Here is a 17,303-nt window from a genome sequence, read left to right as displayed (position 1 = left end):
AATGGTAATACCGAGAATCGGTTTTAGGTTGTCTGGGCATCTCTTGCAAGCAGGTGCATATCTGGCATGTTCAATAGGATTAAATTTATGCAGAAAACAACATTATATTAGAAAAAGAGTTGATGGTAATGTTTGGATAATAGGAATTCAAATGCTTGTTTTTTTCCTCTTTATTTGTCTGAATTTCTCCAAGTTTCTACAGTGACCATGTATTACTATTCCAAGTAATTTGAAAGAAAGGAAGAAACCTACTTTACCTGGGGTTGTGAGTTGCCTTCCCAGGGACCTGGTCTTACTATATTTATCATAAATCCTATGTATTGCATAGAACAATGGTAAAAGGAAGGTTGGCCTTATTAGGCCCATTACAGTTTGAACAAGTAAAGACTGTCTTGGAGAGGGTAAGAGCCAGCCTTCTGCCCTGAAGCAGGAAGGCTGGGGTGTTGGTTTGTTGCATGCTCCAGTGTGTTCATGTGCCTTACCACACCTCTTGCCACCCAAGAATTACGATGGCATTGCATTTGGGATTTTAACTTTGTCTTCTTTCTTTTTTCCTTCCCTTTCCCCCTCCTCCTCTCTCTCCCCCCTTCTACTTCCTCCAGGCCTCTCCCACCTCATGATGAGTGAACAAGGTAGGTGCTCTGTGCCTGTGGTCCTGCAGCTGCCTGAACTGCTTGCCTTTGTGCCTCTGGCTGGTCACTCAGAGCCTCCTCCTTGCTGGCAGGCTGTTAGCTGCCTGTCCCTCCTGCTGTGGACCAGGCTGGCAGTAGGGCCACCCTGCTGTGTGTGAGGGGCACCTTTCCTGATGCATCATGATGCCCCACCCCCACTCTCCCCTGGCTTCTCCATTCTCCACTGCCATTTGTCATCCTGGGCGCTGGCCCTGCTGGGCTGCCTCCAAGAGGCAAGCATGAAACAAGGCATGACCGTCGATAATGGGGGTGAACGGAGCTAATTTCAGAGCAACCAGGCGGTTAACTTCCTCCTGCTCCTCCTCGGGCCCGGCTGGGCCCCAGGTTGGGGGAGAGGAGCTGGGCTTCTCCCTGAGTTTCACTCTGGGTAAAGGCTTGCTTTTGTCTTGCCCTCCATTCCATTGCCCATCTTAACGACATTCTTCCCTGGTCAAAGGAAGCCCTTGAGGGTTTGACTGTTTTCAGTTTGATATAAAAGCAAAAATCACTGAAAGAACATGCTAATGTCCTCATGGCAGAATTCTAACTCATTATACACCCTGAAGAAAACTGCATATAAAGATCTGTAAATTCAGCATCTGTAACCTAAAATATTCAAATATGCAGGGAATGAACTGTGCAGGAAATTCAGCTCAGCTAAGCATGGGGTGGACTGTGAACGAAGTGTTTTTCTCCTAAATCAAAATTTTCCACATTATCAGCCCAAGTCAGGATTTGAGAACTGATCCTACTTAAAATTGTCTTTTCTTTCATTGTTCGATTGCTACTATTGGGCTTCCTCCGAGTACTGGGGTGATTGCAAGATTGGTCTACCTGCCTTGCCCTGTCACCAAAAGACTGCACTTTAATTTTTATTGTCTGTTTTCCCCCCCAAAATTCACATGCTTCTCTTGCATGAAGAACTAAAGAAAAGAAGGATGGGTACTTCCAAACATCCCTGCTTTTCTTGGTCTTTTGAGGGGGGAAGGGCAGCACTGGTAGCACTTCCCTTCCCCTGGTCCCTTCCATTGGCTCCATCAGAATATTTTCCCATAAAGGGAAGTATGATCAGATCAAGGAACCACCCAGGGTTAGAAGAAGACATTTTGTGGAGGTGGGCAGGTGAAAGGCATCCTGAATTACGGCAGATTAAGGAGGAAGCCCACTTTTCTAATATAAGTATATCCTCCAGACCTGACGTCCATGATGTGATCTCCAGAAATTGCAATGAAGAGATGGATTGGTAGAGAGCAAATATCAAAGAGAGGGGTCAGATGAGTCCCCCAGTTTTAGCCTTGGCTCTGGAAGAGGCTGGGATGCAGCCTGTCTTTCGTTGTTGTGGGAGTGAGGAATGCAGGTTCAAATGGCAAGTAGCTATGAAGTGGGTGTGAGGGCATGTTCTCCCTGTCCACATAGTGTCTGGATATTGGTGAGTATTACACACTTCTCTAAGAGGAGAAAGGAACTGAGTTCTACGAATTGCAGAAATTGGATGGCCCAACTTTGGTGACTAGTAATACCCAAAAGAGCAGGCCCTCAGAGTCCTGATGACAGTGGCTCCTTTTGGGTTGTCTAGTCTTATGCTTCTGGCTGCCCTTCAGTTCTCCCAGCTTGTACAGTGGCTTGGAGTATCAAGTGCATCAGATGGCTGATGTCATAGAGCAAAGTATGGCAGATGGGATGGGCCAATGGGGACTTCCTTGATCTTGATTTAGCTCTTTTCAGACACACTGATGCAGCACAGGAAGGCTAAATCCCAATATTGGTATGAAAAGTTTTTAGAGAGCCATTTTTTTATACCTTATCTTGTACTCCAATGCATATTAGTAGAGCATTCAAATGTAACCATGCTCCAGGGGAAGAAATGAGTTACCTTCTAGAAAAAGGGAAAGAAATGATTTCAAACATGAATGTGGCAAATTCCTCTTTAGAGATGTTTTCAAGAAAGGATGCAGAATTCTTCTGGGTGACTGGTGCCACTAAGATGTTAAGTTGCCACTTGCAGCGTAATCTGTTTTTTAATAGGATCCTTTGACTGCACTCTTCTTCCTCTCCTGTTCCATTCCCCAACTCCTTGTCCATTCTCACCCTCTGATAATGACCCCAATGCTAACCCTCTTCTTTCTACTGATACTCCTTACCTTCTCTGTATTCCTTCCCGTGAAAGTGGCTTTGTCTGGCTCCTACTGGATCTCCAGAATTTGTTTTTGATGTCCTTGAATATGTGTGTGAATATTTATGTATGCTCTATGTGCATCACCTGTCCATGTATGTTATACTCTTGGTTCTCATGACCATATTAATGCTGGGAAAATATAAGAGAACCTCACTTCTCTGAGATGTTCCCTGATTATCATTAAATCCATTAAGTGTGCAATTTCACATACATGTAGCTGTGCAGTGCTCTTGCATGCAGACTGTCATGTTCCTGAGGATGGGACTAAGAAGAAATGAATGGGATGAAGCTTACGTACAATGGAAGCAGCCTTGCTGTCAATGTTACCGCTTGTTTGAGCTTCCCATTGTGCGTTAGTTTTGTGCTGCCTTCTGGGGATGTTGCCATGCTATTGCCTTTGCTGTCTGTGGTAGATTTGTTATGTGTGTTGTGTCTCTGTGTGGGTCTGCCATGTGCTGATGTTACTTTCCTTTCTTTTACTCTCTCTCGCCGTCTCTATGGTGGACACCCTGCTTCTTCTCTTAACTGGACCTTCTACTTCATTTCTGTAGGTAGAAGTAAAGGTAGAGGTCACTTTATTTTTTATCATTACAATGATCAATCTGCCTTCTGAATTATTCGTGTATATAAGGGGAATTTTCGATTCTGATGAATACAGTCCAGATTAGAATCTAGTGCTTTTAACAAAAACTTAAAAAAAAAAAAAGCCAATGCTGCCATTTACCTTTGATGCACTTGGTATTCAGTGCTTGGGGGTGATTGAGTTAGCTTGCTTCCCTCTAAATCCAGGATGAACCTTATGTATGATGTCAAATTGGTTCTAGCAGGAATGGGGTGGTGCGGTTCTGGAAATGTTCATGCAGTGTGGAGGGCATTCTAAGATCCCCTCTAAGGAGTAAAGCATATTGAGAGATCAGGGGAGGTGTGAATTGGTGAGCTATTGTTGCCATTATTTAGGAATAGCCAAATTGGGGGGTAACATTGGTGAAGGAAGGATGATCGATGAGAAAGAATAGAGGGTTGGCAACTTGCCTGAATTTTTATTTAGGGTGGAATTTGGGGATTACTTGTTTATTGCTCTATTTTTCCTCTGGTGTTGTATTCCCTGTATTATGTGGGAGTTAGAATTTTTTTTGATGGCAGGCGATAGGCTAAGAAGGATGGGACTGGTGTGTGTGGAAGAATCTAGGAATATAAATGCATTACATTGTAAGAAGGAAGGAGAATTTTAATATACAAAGTCAGCCTTTGCCAGGTGGGCAGGGAAAAGGAGCAGCCCTGAGCGGGTGGGCTTGCTGTGGAGCTCTGACATGCTGTTCAGTGCGTCACACCTTTGGGTAGCACAGCTCACTCATCCATTCCTAACTAGAGCTGTCAGAGATTTGAGCCCAGAGAACCTGGCTCGCCAGCTCAAATTGGATTAGCTATTCGGGAGTGAAGGGAGAGGTTAATTGATAAATTATAAATATGTATCTGCATCCAGCCATCCCTCTTCCTCCCTAACTCTCCAGCCCCTATCTTGGTGAAGCTGTATGCAGCTGCTTCCTTCAAAAATTGGCAAATAGCAAGATAGGAGATGTGAAGTCTGGCATGAGAATGTGGCGGAGAGAAGGGGCTGACATTCTTGAAAATGCTGATTTGAGGGCTCGATGTGTACACTGGCCATCTCTCATTTGAGTTTTGTGCTTTTCCAGATTTGATTGAAAAAAAAAAAGTTCTGTATGTCTGCCTTGGAAGCAGTTCAGGCTTTTCTACGTTGGGGCTGGCTGATTGCTTGTTCCTTTTAAGCTAAGCCCAAGTATGGTTCATTCCCAGAAATCTGTCTTGAGGCACCCTTACCCCATTGCTAGGTGGGTGGGAAAGGGGAAGAGGGAGAGTAATAGATTAGAGGGGTATGTCTGGCTGGACCTCCCCTTCTCTACTGGTATGGCTCACTCTAAGGCTGCCAGTGATCTAATGGGACAAGCCACCAATCTGCCCAGGGCTCAGCCTCTCTGAAACACGTGGCATTGGTCACTTGTACCATCTGCAGTTGGCTTCTGCAGTACATTAGAGTCTCTCTTTACCCCCAGCCCCCTATAATAAGTGTTTTTAGGTTTTTCGTGGATCTTATTTTTTGTCTCTGGGTCTTTGCTGTTACCATGCCTGGTAGTTGCTATCACATGGAGTGCTCCTGTGCACCAGCTACTGTGTTATGGGTTTTGTGTTCCTTATCACACTTAATATTCTTAGCTCTTCTAGGAGGTGAGTGGTGGCATTATTCTTTTTTTATGAACAAGGATAAGAAGGCCCAAGAGTTAAGTCACTTAAGTCAGGTGGCTACTAAGAGAGAATGCAACCTGGAATCTGAGCCCCTAACCACATCTCTACACTGCATCTCTTGGATCCAAGGGTAATGTCCATGTACCTGCCTCCTTGCTACCTCCTGGGTACCAATCCATCTTAAGTTCCAGCCTGCCACCTTGCATTTGCTATAACACGTGTTCATATAAGTGTCACCTAGTGCTGTCACCTCTATGTCCAAAGTCCACCTTTGTATCATTTGTCCACAAACCAGCTTCCTTGTGTGCTGTCCCTATTCTTGTTATTGGAGCCCCATTCTCTTCATCACCCCGGCTGGAAACCTGGGAATTACTTTCTGTGTTCCTTCCTGACGCTTCCTAGTCCTCGGCAATCAGTTGAGAGCTTGTTGAAATTCTCCTCTGGCGTGTCTTTTACATCTCTACTGTTGACACCTTAGTTAAGTTCTTGGTCACCACCTGATGGATTGTTGCCCTATCCAGCTAGTCTCCCTGCTGCTCTTTGCTTCCAATTCGTCCTGTAACTGGGAACTGTGTGAACTCTGATGTCCACCCAACAGGGTGCAGGTTTAGCCATCTCCTTACTGGACTTTCCTTGTGTTCTGGCTTTTCTTGTTCATTTTCTCCTCTAGGTCAGCCTCTCCTCCCCTTTATTTCCGTCCATTGGAATCATACATAAAATTCATTTATTGCTTGATGCTGTACTATATGTTACATGCAGAATTGAGCCCTCCCACCATGTAGCTAATATCTTATATTAAAGTGATTTGGGAATTGAACTATCCCTCTCTACTGGGCTGCAGGTATGTTGAAGACAAACATATTTATTTGTTAATGTCCAGATGTGTCTATCCTAGTGTGTTGCATGTGGAAGGGACTAAAAATCTCTAATCCTTCTTATCCCGCTGTCAGTCTATCTTCCTAAAAGTGAAATAAAAACAAAATTAAAATTAAATCGGATCATGTAGCTCATCTGCTCAAAAGTTGCTGGTGGTTTCTCTTTGTGTAATTGTTAAGGTGCCATCTCTGCATTATGTTTCCAATGCCATTACCTACTCCCTACTATCATTCTTGCCAGTGAACCAGTCTCCTGAAGCCCTCAACTCCCCCCTGCATGGAGTTCCACTATAGTCTGCTTTTGGAATTTTGCTCAAAGTCTATTTTTGTTTAAATATTCTTGAACTTTCTTCTCCCTCATCATCTTTGAAGGTCCAAGTCTCCTGGCTCTTCTAGACTTTGGACTTTTGCTTTCAAGGACCTACACCAAATTTGCCTTGTACTAGGTGTGCTCATGTATTTCAGTCATAATTCCTCCCACCCCAAAGAATGGAGGCTATGTCTTATCCGTCAATGTAACCTGTACTGCATGGGCTCAGTATTTGATTGAAAGTTATACTTGATGAATGCTCAAAGAATTGAAAAATGTTTAGCTAAACTAAATAATTGATTTTAGATATACAGGAGGTGGATAGGTAGATAGGATTTGATATTTTTTGCAGTGATTATGTTAATGGGGTTCCTCTACTCATTAACCTGTCTCTCTTCTGACTATCCTCAATATCTCTACTGACTGATCCAAGAGTTCCAAGGTCATGGAGGGAGATAGTTGTCCAGTTCCTTGCTCACAAAGGCCATCTTCTGGTCTTGTGGATACAAGAGGTAAATAGTTATAGATTACACCAGAATGAAAGGTGAAAGGTCTTAGATTTCTTCTTAGGAGCCTGTCAAAGAAAAGAATAAATACACCTCAGATTTTGCTATTTAAAAGCTGAGTGAGTAAAAATTTGTTCCCATGATGTAGGCTCCCTATTTACCTCTTTTATTGTTTCTCTTGCTGAGAGAAAACTTTTCAGTTTAAGTAAGTCCCATTTGTTGATTTTTGTTATCAACTTTTGTGCTATGGGTGTCCTATTAAGGAATTTGGAGCCCGACCCTACAATATGTAGATCGGAGCCAACTTTTTCTTCTATCAGACGCAGAGTCTCTGATTTGATATCTAGCTCCTTGATCCACTTTGAGTTAACTTTTGTGCATGGCGAGAGGAGGGGATTGCATGGTAATGGAGGGAGACCCTCATTGTTATACAAAATTACATATAAGAGGTTGTGAGGGGAATGGGAAAATAAACAAGGAGAGATATGAATTACAGTGGATGGGGTAGAGAGAGAAGATGGGAGGGGAGGGAGGGGGGATGGTAGAGGATAGGAAAGGTAGCAGAATACAACAGTTACTAATAGGGCATTATGTAAAAATGTGGATGTGTAACCGATGTGATTCTGCAATCTGTATTTGGGGTAAAATTGGGAGTTCATAACCAACTTGAATCTAATGTATGAAATATGATATGTGAAGAGCTTTATAATGTTTTGAACAACCAATAAAAAAAAATTAAAAAAAAAAAAAAAATAAAAGCTGAGTGATGAAACAAAACAGAGAAGAAAGGGTTGTGAAGTTTACAAAACTGAGCAGAATGTTTAACCTGCCTTTCAGGATGCCATTGGGCAGCATGGGGCCAAAATATAGTGTGACTTGACACAAATGGCTGCACAGAGGACTTCTTTAGCAGCACTGGTCAGCTCTTGGACTCGATTTTGACAGCCTCTGTTTAAGGTCGAGAGTGTGTTTTGTCCTCTTTCCTCATTTTCTTGTCCATTTGGGGATTGTACGTTTCTGGTTTAGGTGAGCAAACACTTTTTTTTTTTAAACTAAACTTGGAGCAGGAGTTGCAGACCTAAATATCCACAGGGACCCAAGAGGTTCACAAAGGAATATATCTAGGGGCAAAAGAAATCATAGGGTGAGGGAAACAATAAGTGCTGGTAGGGACTGTGGCAAACCAGAGCACAAAAATCCTGTTGAAGCCTGCAGCCTCTACTCTGTTCCAGCTGATCTCTACTATGCAAGAATGCAGTCCCAGTGTCACCAAAGCCTCAAGCAAGACAAGCCCAAAATGTGTTTCATATGAAGGTTTGCTCTTGGCACTGTTCGCTTTTTGTATGTGGGAGCATACACACAGGTGTGTGTGGTGCATACCAAGTGAGTTGGCCCAGGAGCCACAAGTTTTTGACCTTTGGCTTGAGTAGAAGGTGGAGTGAACTGTTTCTCCCAGATTTCTTACTGGCTGTCAATCAAGGCAGGAAGTCACTGGCAGTGTGCTTAATGTTCTCCTGGCCCACAGCATCAGTCAGGGTACAGGACTCCTTCCTCCCCCTGGTGACACTGCCAGAGAGCTTGATTCATGTGTCAGGTGAAGCTGGTTTTGGTGAGTAGCGTGCACATGTAGCAGAAGGGATGGGCCATGCTGAGAATGACTGAAAAAGAGATAACTGACATCTTCAAGGGCTGCCAACAACTGGCCATAGGAAGGGTGGCTAGGGGGCACCTAATTCTTTTTCCTTTACAGTTCTCTTTGATTACTGAACTAGATAGTTGATCCTACAATCTAATCTAGTCCATTAGGATCTAAAGGCCCCTTTGGATTTATGTGTGTGTTTCCTATGTGGATTTGATCACTGGCCTTCTAATACTGAACCCATCAACATTGGCCAAACTGGGAAGCGATAATCAAGCTACATGAACTGGAACATGATTTCACGTAGATTGTATTTTGCTGGTAATAACGTTAAGGAAGCTGATTTGAGGAGTTGAGTCCCTCTTGTCACTTCTAGGACTTGAGAGCCCTGCAACTAACTTACTGCCTGATAGCCAACTATTTATGCAAATTAGTAAATGCATTGCCAGCTACTAATTATGAAAATAAACTCATCTGTGCTCTATAAATATCTAATTATAATAAAATAGGAGCAATATTACATTTCCATCTCGTCTCACCCACCACTGATTTGTCCTCTTGACAAGGAATAAAATCACTTTGTTTTTTGAAGAAGCCTGTTTTCCATGTTTTCCCCCCACTTCTTTTAATGTTTTGAAAGTCTTTGGGGAAAATAGATTTATTTTAAACATAAAAAAGTAAATTGCCTAATTTGAGCAACTCTCCGATTTTGGCAGTGATGTCTTTAAAATGGTGCTTAAAACTATGAAAAGTTGTTTTTCTTCTTTTCAAGTAGAAAATTTCATTGGACACTGAAGACAGTTTTTGCACAGTTGTTCTTTGGAACATTTAAAAACTATAAATGTGAACAGTAGATTTATTAATAAAAATCTATAAGGTATCAATGGAATGTTTTCATTAAATTTCAGTTGACAGTTGCATAAAAGAATTTCACAGATTTCTCAGCAACATGTCTGTTTCTTCCGCTTCAATTAACAATTTGGATCTATTGATTACTGACTGATTTTATGTCTGTGTATATGTATCATAAAGCACTTTTTCCTCCAAGGTGTGAAGAGTAATCTACTTTATATAGATCTTTGCTTATTGAATCAAGTTGTTTAATCCTAAGGGATACATAATTTTTAACTGTCAGTCTATGTGCACACACATGCAAACTTGACTTTGATAGAACCTGTAGGTAATGGATGTTGTGAATCAAATTATATTATCTTTATGATGCATTTCATTTATAAAGATCTAAAAGAGTTGCCTGGTGAAAAATATTTCATAAGAGAACAAGCACAGGGCATTTCCTTCTGTGCTTAGGCTTGTATGTGCTGTGGTCTGATTCTCAGGCAGGGTGGTGTCTGTGTATCTGGATATAGGTGCAGTTTCTCCAAATATATATTAATAGGTTTGTGCTGGCATATTATGTTTGCATATGTAGCTTCCATTTGTAGGTATAATGAAAATAATAGATTCCAGGGTGCTATAGATCTGAATTTAGCAGTCTTTGCTTTAGCTTTAGAAAAGCAATGTTTATTTAGCATTTTGCAAATATTGATGGAGACCCAACAAGCTACTAGGTACTGAATACCCAGGGCCCCTCTGACGTTTTGCAAGGACAGTCAATGGAAATTTGAAAACTACTTTCATACAACCATCTCTTCTAAAGCAAAAAGGCTTGAATACATTCTGTTTTCAATTTATTACGGTTTTCAATGTATTTTTAATTTTTATTTTAAAGGGAAACTGTTAGGTGTTAAACTGTTAGGCAGTTAAATCACCCACCCTTTAGAATCAAAAAAGAGAATATGCCTTGTGTGAACAGGTAGGGATTTTTCATTTGTTCATTATCTTTCCTGGGGGAGCAGTATATGTGATGTAAAGTACATTTAAAAGGGCATGTTCTTAAGCATACAGCTCAGAGGTCTTAAACCTATTTATACCCATGTAAATATTGTCCAGGCTGAGATGCGGAGTGTGTGCACCACTCCATGAGTTTCTGTTGTGCCACTTTCTGCCCTTCAGTTTTATTGTGTATGTTTATTCTCTCTCTGCAAAACTGTGTGCATTACTGTAACAGTCAATAGGCAGGCACTAGCTTGCTTTCATTTTCATTAAGAAGGATTAACCTTGTGAGAAACTGAGGCATTGTGGTCTTCTCTGTGTGGAAACAGATGCACAAATGTTGTGAGGGAGTTCTGCTGTTTTTATGAAGCTCAGGTTTCCTTCTTCACAAAGAGACTATCTCATTGATATCATTGGGTTTTTCTCTCTTTTTTTTCCCCCGAAGGCACTTAGTATTGAGTAGAACAGCAGAGGTGGAAAGACCAGATGCTTTGTAAAAAATCAGACTAATAACACTTTCTGATGGACGTCTGATTTGAAAAGTGCCGCATCTTTCATTAAAATTTACATGTAAAGTAAGGGCAGGCGTGGTGACATGAAAGCTAATGTAACTTGCACATCTTGACATAATAACAATCACAAGAAACTGGAGATCCCAGATGGCAGCTTGGCCTTTGCCATCCTTTTAATAAGCTACTAACTGCTAATTATTTCAGTCTTTTGGGCAAGTTAATTTACTGTTGACTCTTAAAGAGATACTGCTCTTTTCCCCCCCAACCTACACAAACAGAGCCCTTCCACCTGGAGCTTTGAAAAGTGCTTCTGTGCAGGTTGGAAGCCTTCCAGCCGATTATAACAACAATGGCAAGTACTAGAGTGAAAATGTTGCTTAATAAAAATATTTCCTTGTGTTTTTTTGAATATAGATATTTAAAAAAAAATCATTTGACTAAGGATCCGTTGTGTGTACAAGTGTGTGTGTAAGAGTAATAGATCGAGCGACCAATACAGACAGAAAATCTGAAATTTGGAGCCTATTTAAGAGTGAAAGAACAGCTGCCTTTTAAATGGTTGCTAATTCTGACAATTAATGCTGTTTTGTGAGTGTGTGATTTTCTGTGATAGCAGTTAGAGGGGATGATGGTGTGTAATAGCTCATTTCCTAAGCTTTATGGTAATGAAGCAGAAGCAAAGACCACAGAACTGAAAGAGAACCCAGTCCCCCATAATCTGGAGTCCTTTTAAATGCAAAGCTTGCAAAGCATGCTTTTTTCCTGTACTTTGACTTCCTTGGGATGATTTGATGTTTTAGCACAGGCATGGATTATTAAATGAATGATGTGCAAGTGGGTTTGGATGCATCAGGAGTGAATGTTTGGAAAAGAACCTTGTTTGCAACGAGCTGTCTGACAATCAAAATATTTACTTAAAGATAAGCTAATGACTATGCCTTGCAAATGCCTGCAGATCCATTATTGAAATGAGAGTCAGTACTTTAGCTTGATACTATCCAAAAATAAATCTCAAGCCTCAAATACTATTGCATGTGTGTGTGTGTATGTGTGTGTGTGTGTGTATGTTACGCTTCTCCCCAAACACAATAAAATTTGTAGCAAACAATAAACAAATGAAGAACATTTTTCAACCCATTTTCTTGAAATATTTAGACTGAACTTGTTATTCCAATCAGTTGTGCCTTATTGTTAAAAATTGCTAAATGGCTTAAAATACACATCGAGAACCACAGTCTCTTATTATTGTATATGTCTGCAAATGTGAACATGATAATGTGAGTCTTGTAGTTGAATGTCATACCTATAATAAGTCATGTGTTATATAATTGGTGGGGGGCTGTGGAGGTCAATCCAATACTAGCCATTTGTTTATTAAGCCTTAACTTATTGAAACTAATTATTTCCTTATTAACTGGATTAGTGTTAAATATTATATTTCTTTAAAACTACTGCATCATCTGATTTCAAAATAGCCCCATGAAAAAATATAGGTACATGTGAATTTGGGGAATTGATGTCGTCTCTCAAGACCTGTCATTATATAGTGCTGAGTTCAGTCAGATTGCCATCTTCTGAAAGAATTTTGAGAAATGCAAATGTTTCAAGAACAAAATACATACTGGGAAAATTAAGTTCTGAAGACATAGGTTTAAACACATTTAAGCAGGTTTCTGACTGCGGGGCTTCTCAGGGCCTTTGTTATGATAATGCAAGCTATGAATCTCCAAGAAGGAAAATGTTCCTTTCAAAGCTACCCAAATTTATTTGACATGAAATCATTTTCAGTAATTTTTATTTTGGACAAGAATAGCTAGGATTAAAACTAGTGTTCAGTTGAAAAACTTTGTATGAGATAATTCTAAAGTCCCTTCCAAGTCTAATATTAAGCCTTAATGCTACTAGAATTTGAAGGAAACTTTTAGATACACTTTGCTCAAGAATGCTTTCAACTATATTTGCTGTTTTGATTGGGAATAGTTTTTTTCTTTCTTTCTTTTTTCTTTTTTTTTGGATGAGTTGGTTTCACTGGGGGAAATGACTGCTTCCTGATAAAATGCATAACACAGATGTTAAAACAACTGCAGTTTTAGACACTAGTCTTGTTAAACACTTCCAGTTGTAGTACCTAAATACTTAAATGGATATCCATAGAGTGTGTGTAAACAATGCTTATGATAATGGCCTGCTTAACTCTAGGAAGGGCTGATGTCAGCATGAGATGAGAGAATGACTAGGAACTTTGTAGTGTTACTTGCTTTGAAATTTGGAACAGGTTGATAGTGGTCATGGTTATTTCTTCACTGTTTCTCTAAGGTCATTTATCCTATAGCTCTGAGAATTTGGCTATGGATGGCTTTTTATTTTCCAGACAGTGAACATGTAGGTGAAAAAAACTGCTTTCTGCTAAGAATTACTCATCTGTGTTTAGAAATCACTTGTGGGCTCTGTTGGTTCACAGTTGAGGACTTCATCCTATTTTGGGGCTGTCTTCACTGTGAAGTGGCTGCCATTGATTCACCTGTATTAGATCATTTGCCTGGGGCTGCTTATCTGGCCATGGAGGTGTAGTATTCTGATACACGTATGCAGTCTGTCCCCTGTGTCCCCACGTGACCAGTAACAGGCTTTTGCAAATGCTTTTGCCAAGGTTGTGATGGGTAAGGGTGAGTTTCTCAGATATAAACTAATCTGTGTGGCAACTGAACCTGGAACACCAGATAATGAGGTGTGAATAAGTCTATGGAGTAAAAAGAGCACTTAGATGTGGTGAACTAGTCCAGGGTGCTGGGGAAGAATATATGGAGGAGTAGAGCACCAATGTTAGTATTTGACATTTACAAGCTATGTAACCTTGTTAAGCTGCATTATTCTAATGAAACAATGAGAACAATAATATTACCCACTTCACAGAACTGCCTGGAGGGTCTGTTAAACCAAATATATAAAAGGCTTATCTTTGAGCTTGGCTGTAACATAAATAAGCATTAGTTTAGTAGTCAAACATTAACAAACATTAATCATCATTATAAATTTATCTTGTCAATTTCCACATCACTAATTAGGTCTGGAAACTTGAAGCATATTATTCAGTCTTTTTTAACTGACCATGTCTTTAATTATTAAAGGCCTACCTGGTGGATTTGTTGTGGGTAACAGTTGATAAAATAGAGATTAAGGTGTCACACATATTAAAATAGCACTGTATAGTGTTAAAGAATTAGTCCATGAGAATATTAGCTCCACAAAATCAGAGGCAGGGTCTGGTTTTATTCTTCATGGTATGTCCATTTTGTCTGACAGTATGTGCTTTACCATAGACAGTACCCAGTAAATAATTGAATTGGGCAGTAGGAATCACTGAGCTAATAATGTCAGCACAGAATTCAGGACCATGGACAGCCCCAGTCTTACCATGCCCCCCATTCTGCTTTCAATTTCAGCACCATGGTCAGCCCATTCTTACAGTGACACCTCCGCCATTATGCTTTCAATAGGAGATTTGTGTACATCTCTATGGCAAGAGGTTACAATTGGGGCCTCTTCCTTTAGAGCTCTCCCCACAAAACAAAACAACAAAACACCACCACCACCACCACCACCACAACAACAAAAAATCCCAAAACAAAACAAAACCACCCCCCTGATAAAACCTGTTTCTTCTTGGGTCTTTGATAGATGTGTTTGCTCTTTTTGTGCACAGAAAGAGCTGTGTGGTTCCCTTACATGCTTGATGGAGCTCTATGAGCCATGGAGAACACAAAAACATTTGGCTAACGGTTACTTTTAAAAAATGCTGATTTGCTTCCTCAGATCTTAGAAGCATATAATTTCAGAGCTCAATGGGAACTTAGAATTCCTTTAGTCCATCCCACTGTAATTTTGTGGATGATAAAACATATGCTGAGAGGGCATGAGTGATACGTTTGTCACACTGGTAATTTGTAATACTGTTGGTATTTGGACCAGACTTCTGACTCCTACCCAATATGTTTTCTTTCCTCTCCCACCAAATGGCCACTGAGTCTTGATCATCTTCACTGTGGAGTGGCATTTGTTAAAGATCACACATAGACTGCTGAGACCATTATTAATAGTGCCTCCTAAGAAAAATTCTGGAAAAATCAGTACATGGACTTTCTCAATGAGGTTGTCTCTTAAATTTCTTGACTACCTGAGAACTAGTCCAACTCCATCTTTCAAATTTGTCAGTTAGCTACTCTGAGTTTCTAGGATTTCATGATCTTTGTATTTATTTATTTATTAAATTATTGGTTCTAATTTGTTATATATGATAGCAGAATGCAATTCATTTCATATTACACATATAGAGCACAATTTTTCAAGTCACGGGTTGTATGCAAAGTATTTTCACACCATTTGTGTCTTCATATATGTACTTAGGGTTATGATGTCTAACTCATTCCACTGTCTTTCGTATCCCAAAGCCCCGTCCCTTTCTCTCCCTCCACTTTGTCTTATCTAAATTTCCTCCATTCCTCCCATGTTCCCCTCCCATTGCCATTATGAGTCAGCAACTTCATATCAAAGAAAACATTTGGCCTTTGGTTTTTTGCAATTGGCTTACTTTACTTAACATTATATTATCCAACTCCACCCACTTGCCTGCAAATGCCATGATTTTATTCTCTTTTAATGCTAAGTAATATTCCATTGTTTGTATATATATATATATATATACCAAAGTTTCCCTACCCAGTCATCTACTGAAGGGCATCTGGGTTGGTTCCACAATTTAGCTATTGTGAATTGTGCTGCTATAAACATCGATGTGGCTATGTCCCTGTAGTATGGTGTTTTTAAGTCCTTTGGGTAAAAACTAAGGAGTGGGATAGCTGGGTCAAATGGTGGTTCCATTCCAAATTTTCCAAGAAATCTCCATACTGCTTTCCAGATTGGCTGCAACAATTTGCAGTCCCACCAGCAATGTATGAGTGTGCTTTTCCCCCCACGTCCTTGCCAACACTTATATTATTGTTTGTGTTCTTGAAAGCTGCCATTCTGACTGGAGTGAGATGAAGTCTTAGAGTAGTTTTGATTTGCATTTATCTAATTTCTAGAGATGTTGAACTTTTTATTCATATATTTGTTGATTGATTGTATATCCTCTTCTGAGAAGTGTCTGTTCAGTTCCTTAGCCTATTTGTTGATTGGGATATTTGGGTTTTTTTTGGTGTTAAGGTTTTTGAGTGCTTTATATATTCTAGAGATTAGTGCTCTATCTGATGTGCTTGTGGTAAAGATTTGCTCCCATTCTGTAGGTTCTCTATTCACCTCATTGATTGTTTCTTTTGCTGAGAAGAAGCTTTTTAGTTTGAATCCATCCCATTTATTGATCCTTGATTTTAATTCTTTGCTATCGGATTCTTATTAAGGAAGTTGGGGCCTAATCCAATGTGATGGAGATTTTGGTCTAGTGTTTCTTCTATTAGATGCAGGGTCTCTTATTTAATTCCTAGGTCCTCGATCCACTTTGAGTTGAGTTTTGTGCATAGTGAGATATAGAGATTTAATTTTATTTTGTTACATGTGGATTTCCAGTTTTCTCAGCACCATTTGTTGAAGAGGCTATCTTTTTCTCCAATATACATTTTTGGCACCTTTGTCTAATATGAAATAACTATAATTATGTGGGTTTGTCTCTGTGTCTTCTATTCTGTACCCACTGGTCTACAAGTCTGTTTTGGTGTGAATACCATGCTGTTTTTTGGTCTATGAGACCAATACCACCCTGATTCAAAAACCAGACAAAGATACATCAAAGAAAGAGGACTTCAGACCAATATCTCTAATGAATATAGAAGCAAAAACTCTCAATAAAATTCTGGCAAATTGAATAGAGAAACATACCAAAAATATAGTGCACCATGAACAAGTGGCATTCATCCCAGGGATGCAAGGTTGGTTCAGTATACGAAAATCAATAAATGTAATTCATCACATCAATAGACTCAAAGATAAAAATCATATGATCATCTAAATAGATGAAAAGAAGGCCTTTGGCAAAATACAGCACCCCTTCATGTTCAAAACACTAGAAAAACTAGGGATATCAGCAACATATCTCAACATCGTAAAAGCTATCCACACTAATCCCCAGGCCAACATCATTCTAAATGGAGAAAAGTTGAAAGCATTCCCTCTAAAACTGGAAAAAGACAGGGGTGCCCTCTTTCACCACTTCTATTTAACATAGTTCTTGAAACTTTAGTCAAAGAAATTAGATGAAAGAAATTAAAGGGATATGGATAGAAAAAGAAGAACTCAAATTATCACTTGCTGGGAGCCATTAGCCAAGTAGGTATGACAATTTCCTTGCCAGCGTACCCCATGTTGCAGTGACATTGAATGTAGGTGACCTTGTTCAAGGACCAAGGCGGATTAGGGCGTTCCCGGTTTAGGTTCCAGGTTTAAGGTTTAAGATTATTCCTGCTGGGAATAGGGCGTATTCTGCTGCCTGAGTTCCCCTTGAGTTCTCACGGGATTCAGACAGTATAT

General features: G+C 40.0%; 1 protein-coding gene across 22 annotated transcripts in view; it reads left to right on the top strand.

The window, feature by feature from the left end:
- Nucleotides 1-17,303, top strand: part of Nrxn3 (neurexin 3) — a 1,577,562-nt gene that overhangs the window by 114,969 nt on the left and 1,445,290 nt on the right. For all 22 annotated transcript variants that reach the window (XR_009226397.1, XR_009226396.1, XM_058577846.1 and 19 more), the window contains exon 4: nucleotides 603-632. Coding sequence is in view for 20 of the 22 variants with exons in the window: in XM_058577846.1 (XP_058433829.1) it covers nucleotides 603-632 (30 nt within the window). In the remaining 2 variants the exon portion in view is untranslated. The remainder of the gene's footprint in view (nucleotides 1-602; nucleotides 633-17,303) is intronic.

The sequence above is a fragment of the Marmota monax genome, unplaced genomic scaffold, assembly GCF_021218885.2.
Source record: "Marmota monax isolate L192 unplaced genomic scaffold, Marmota_monax_Labrador192_F-V1.1 WCK01_AAM20220418_F8-fsc00017, whole genome shotgun sequence".
NCBI classification, from domain to species: Eukaryota; Metazoa; Chordata; class Mammalia; order Rodentia; family Sciuridae; genus Marmota; species Marmota monax.
Note: the sequence above shows the minus strand (reverse complement) of the source record. Positions and strands in the feature narration are given on the sequence as shown.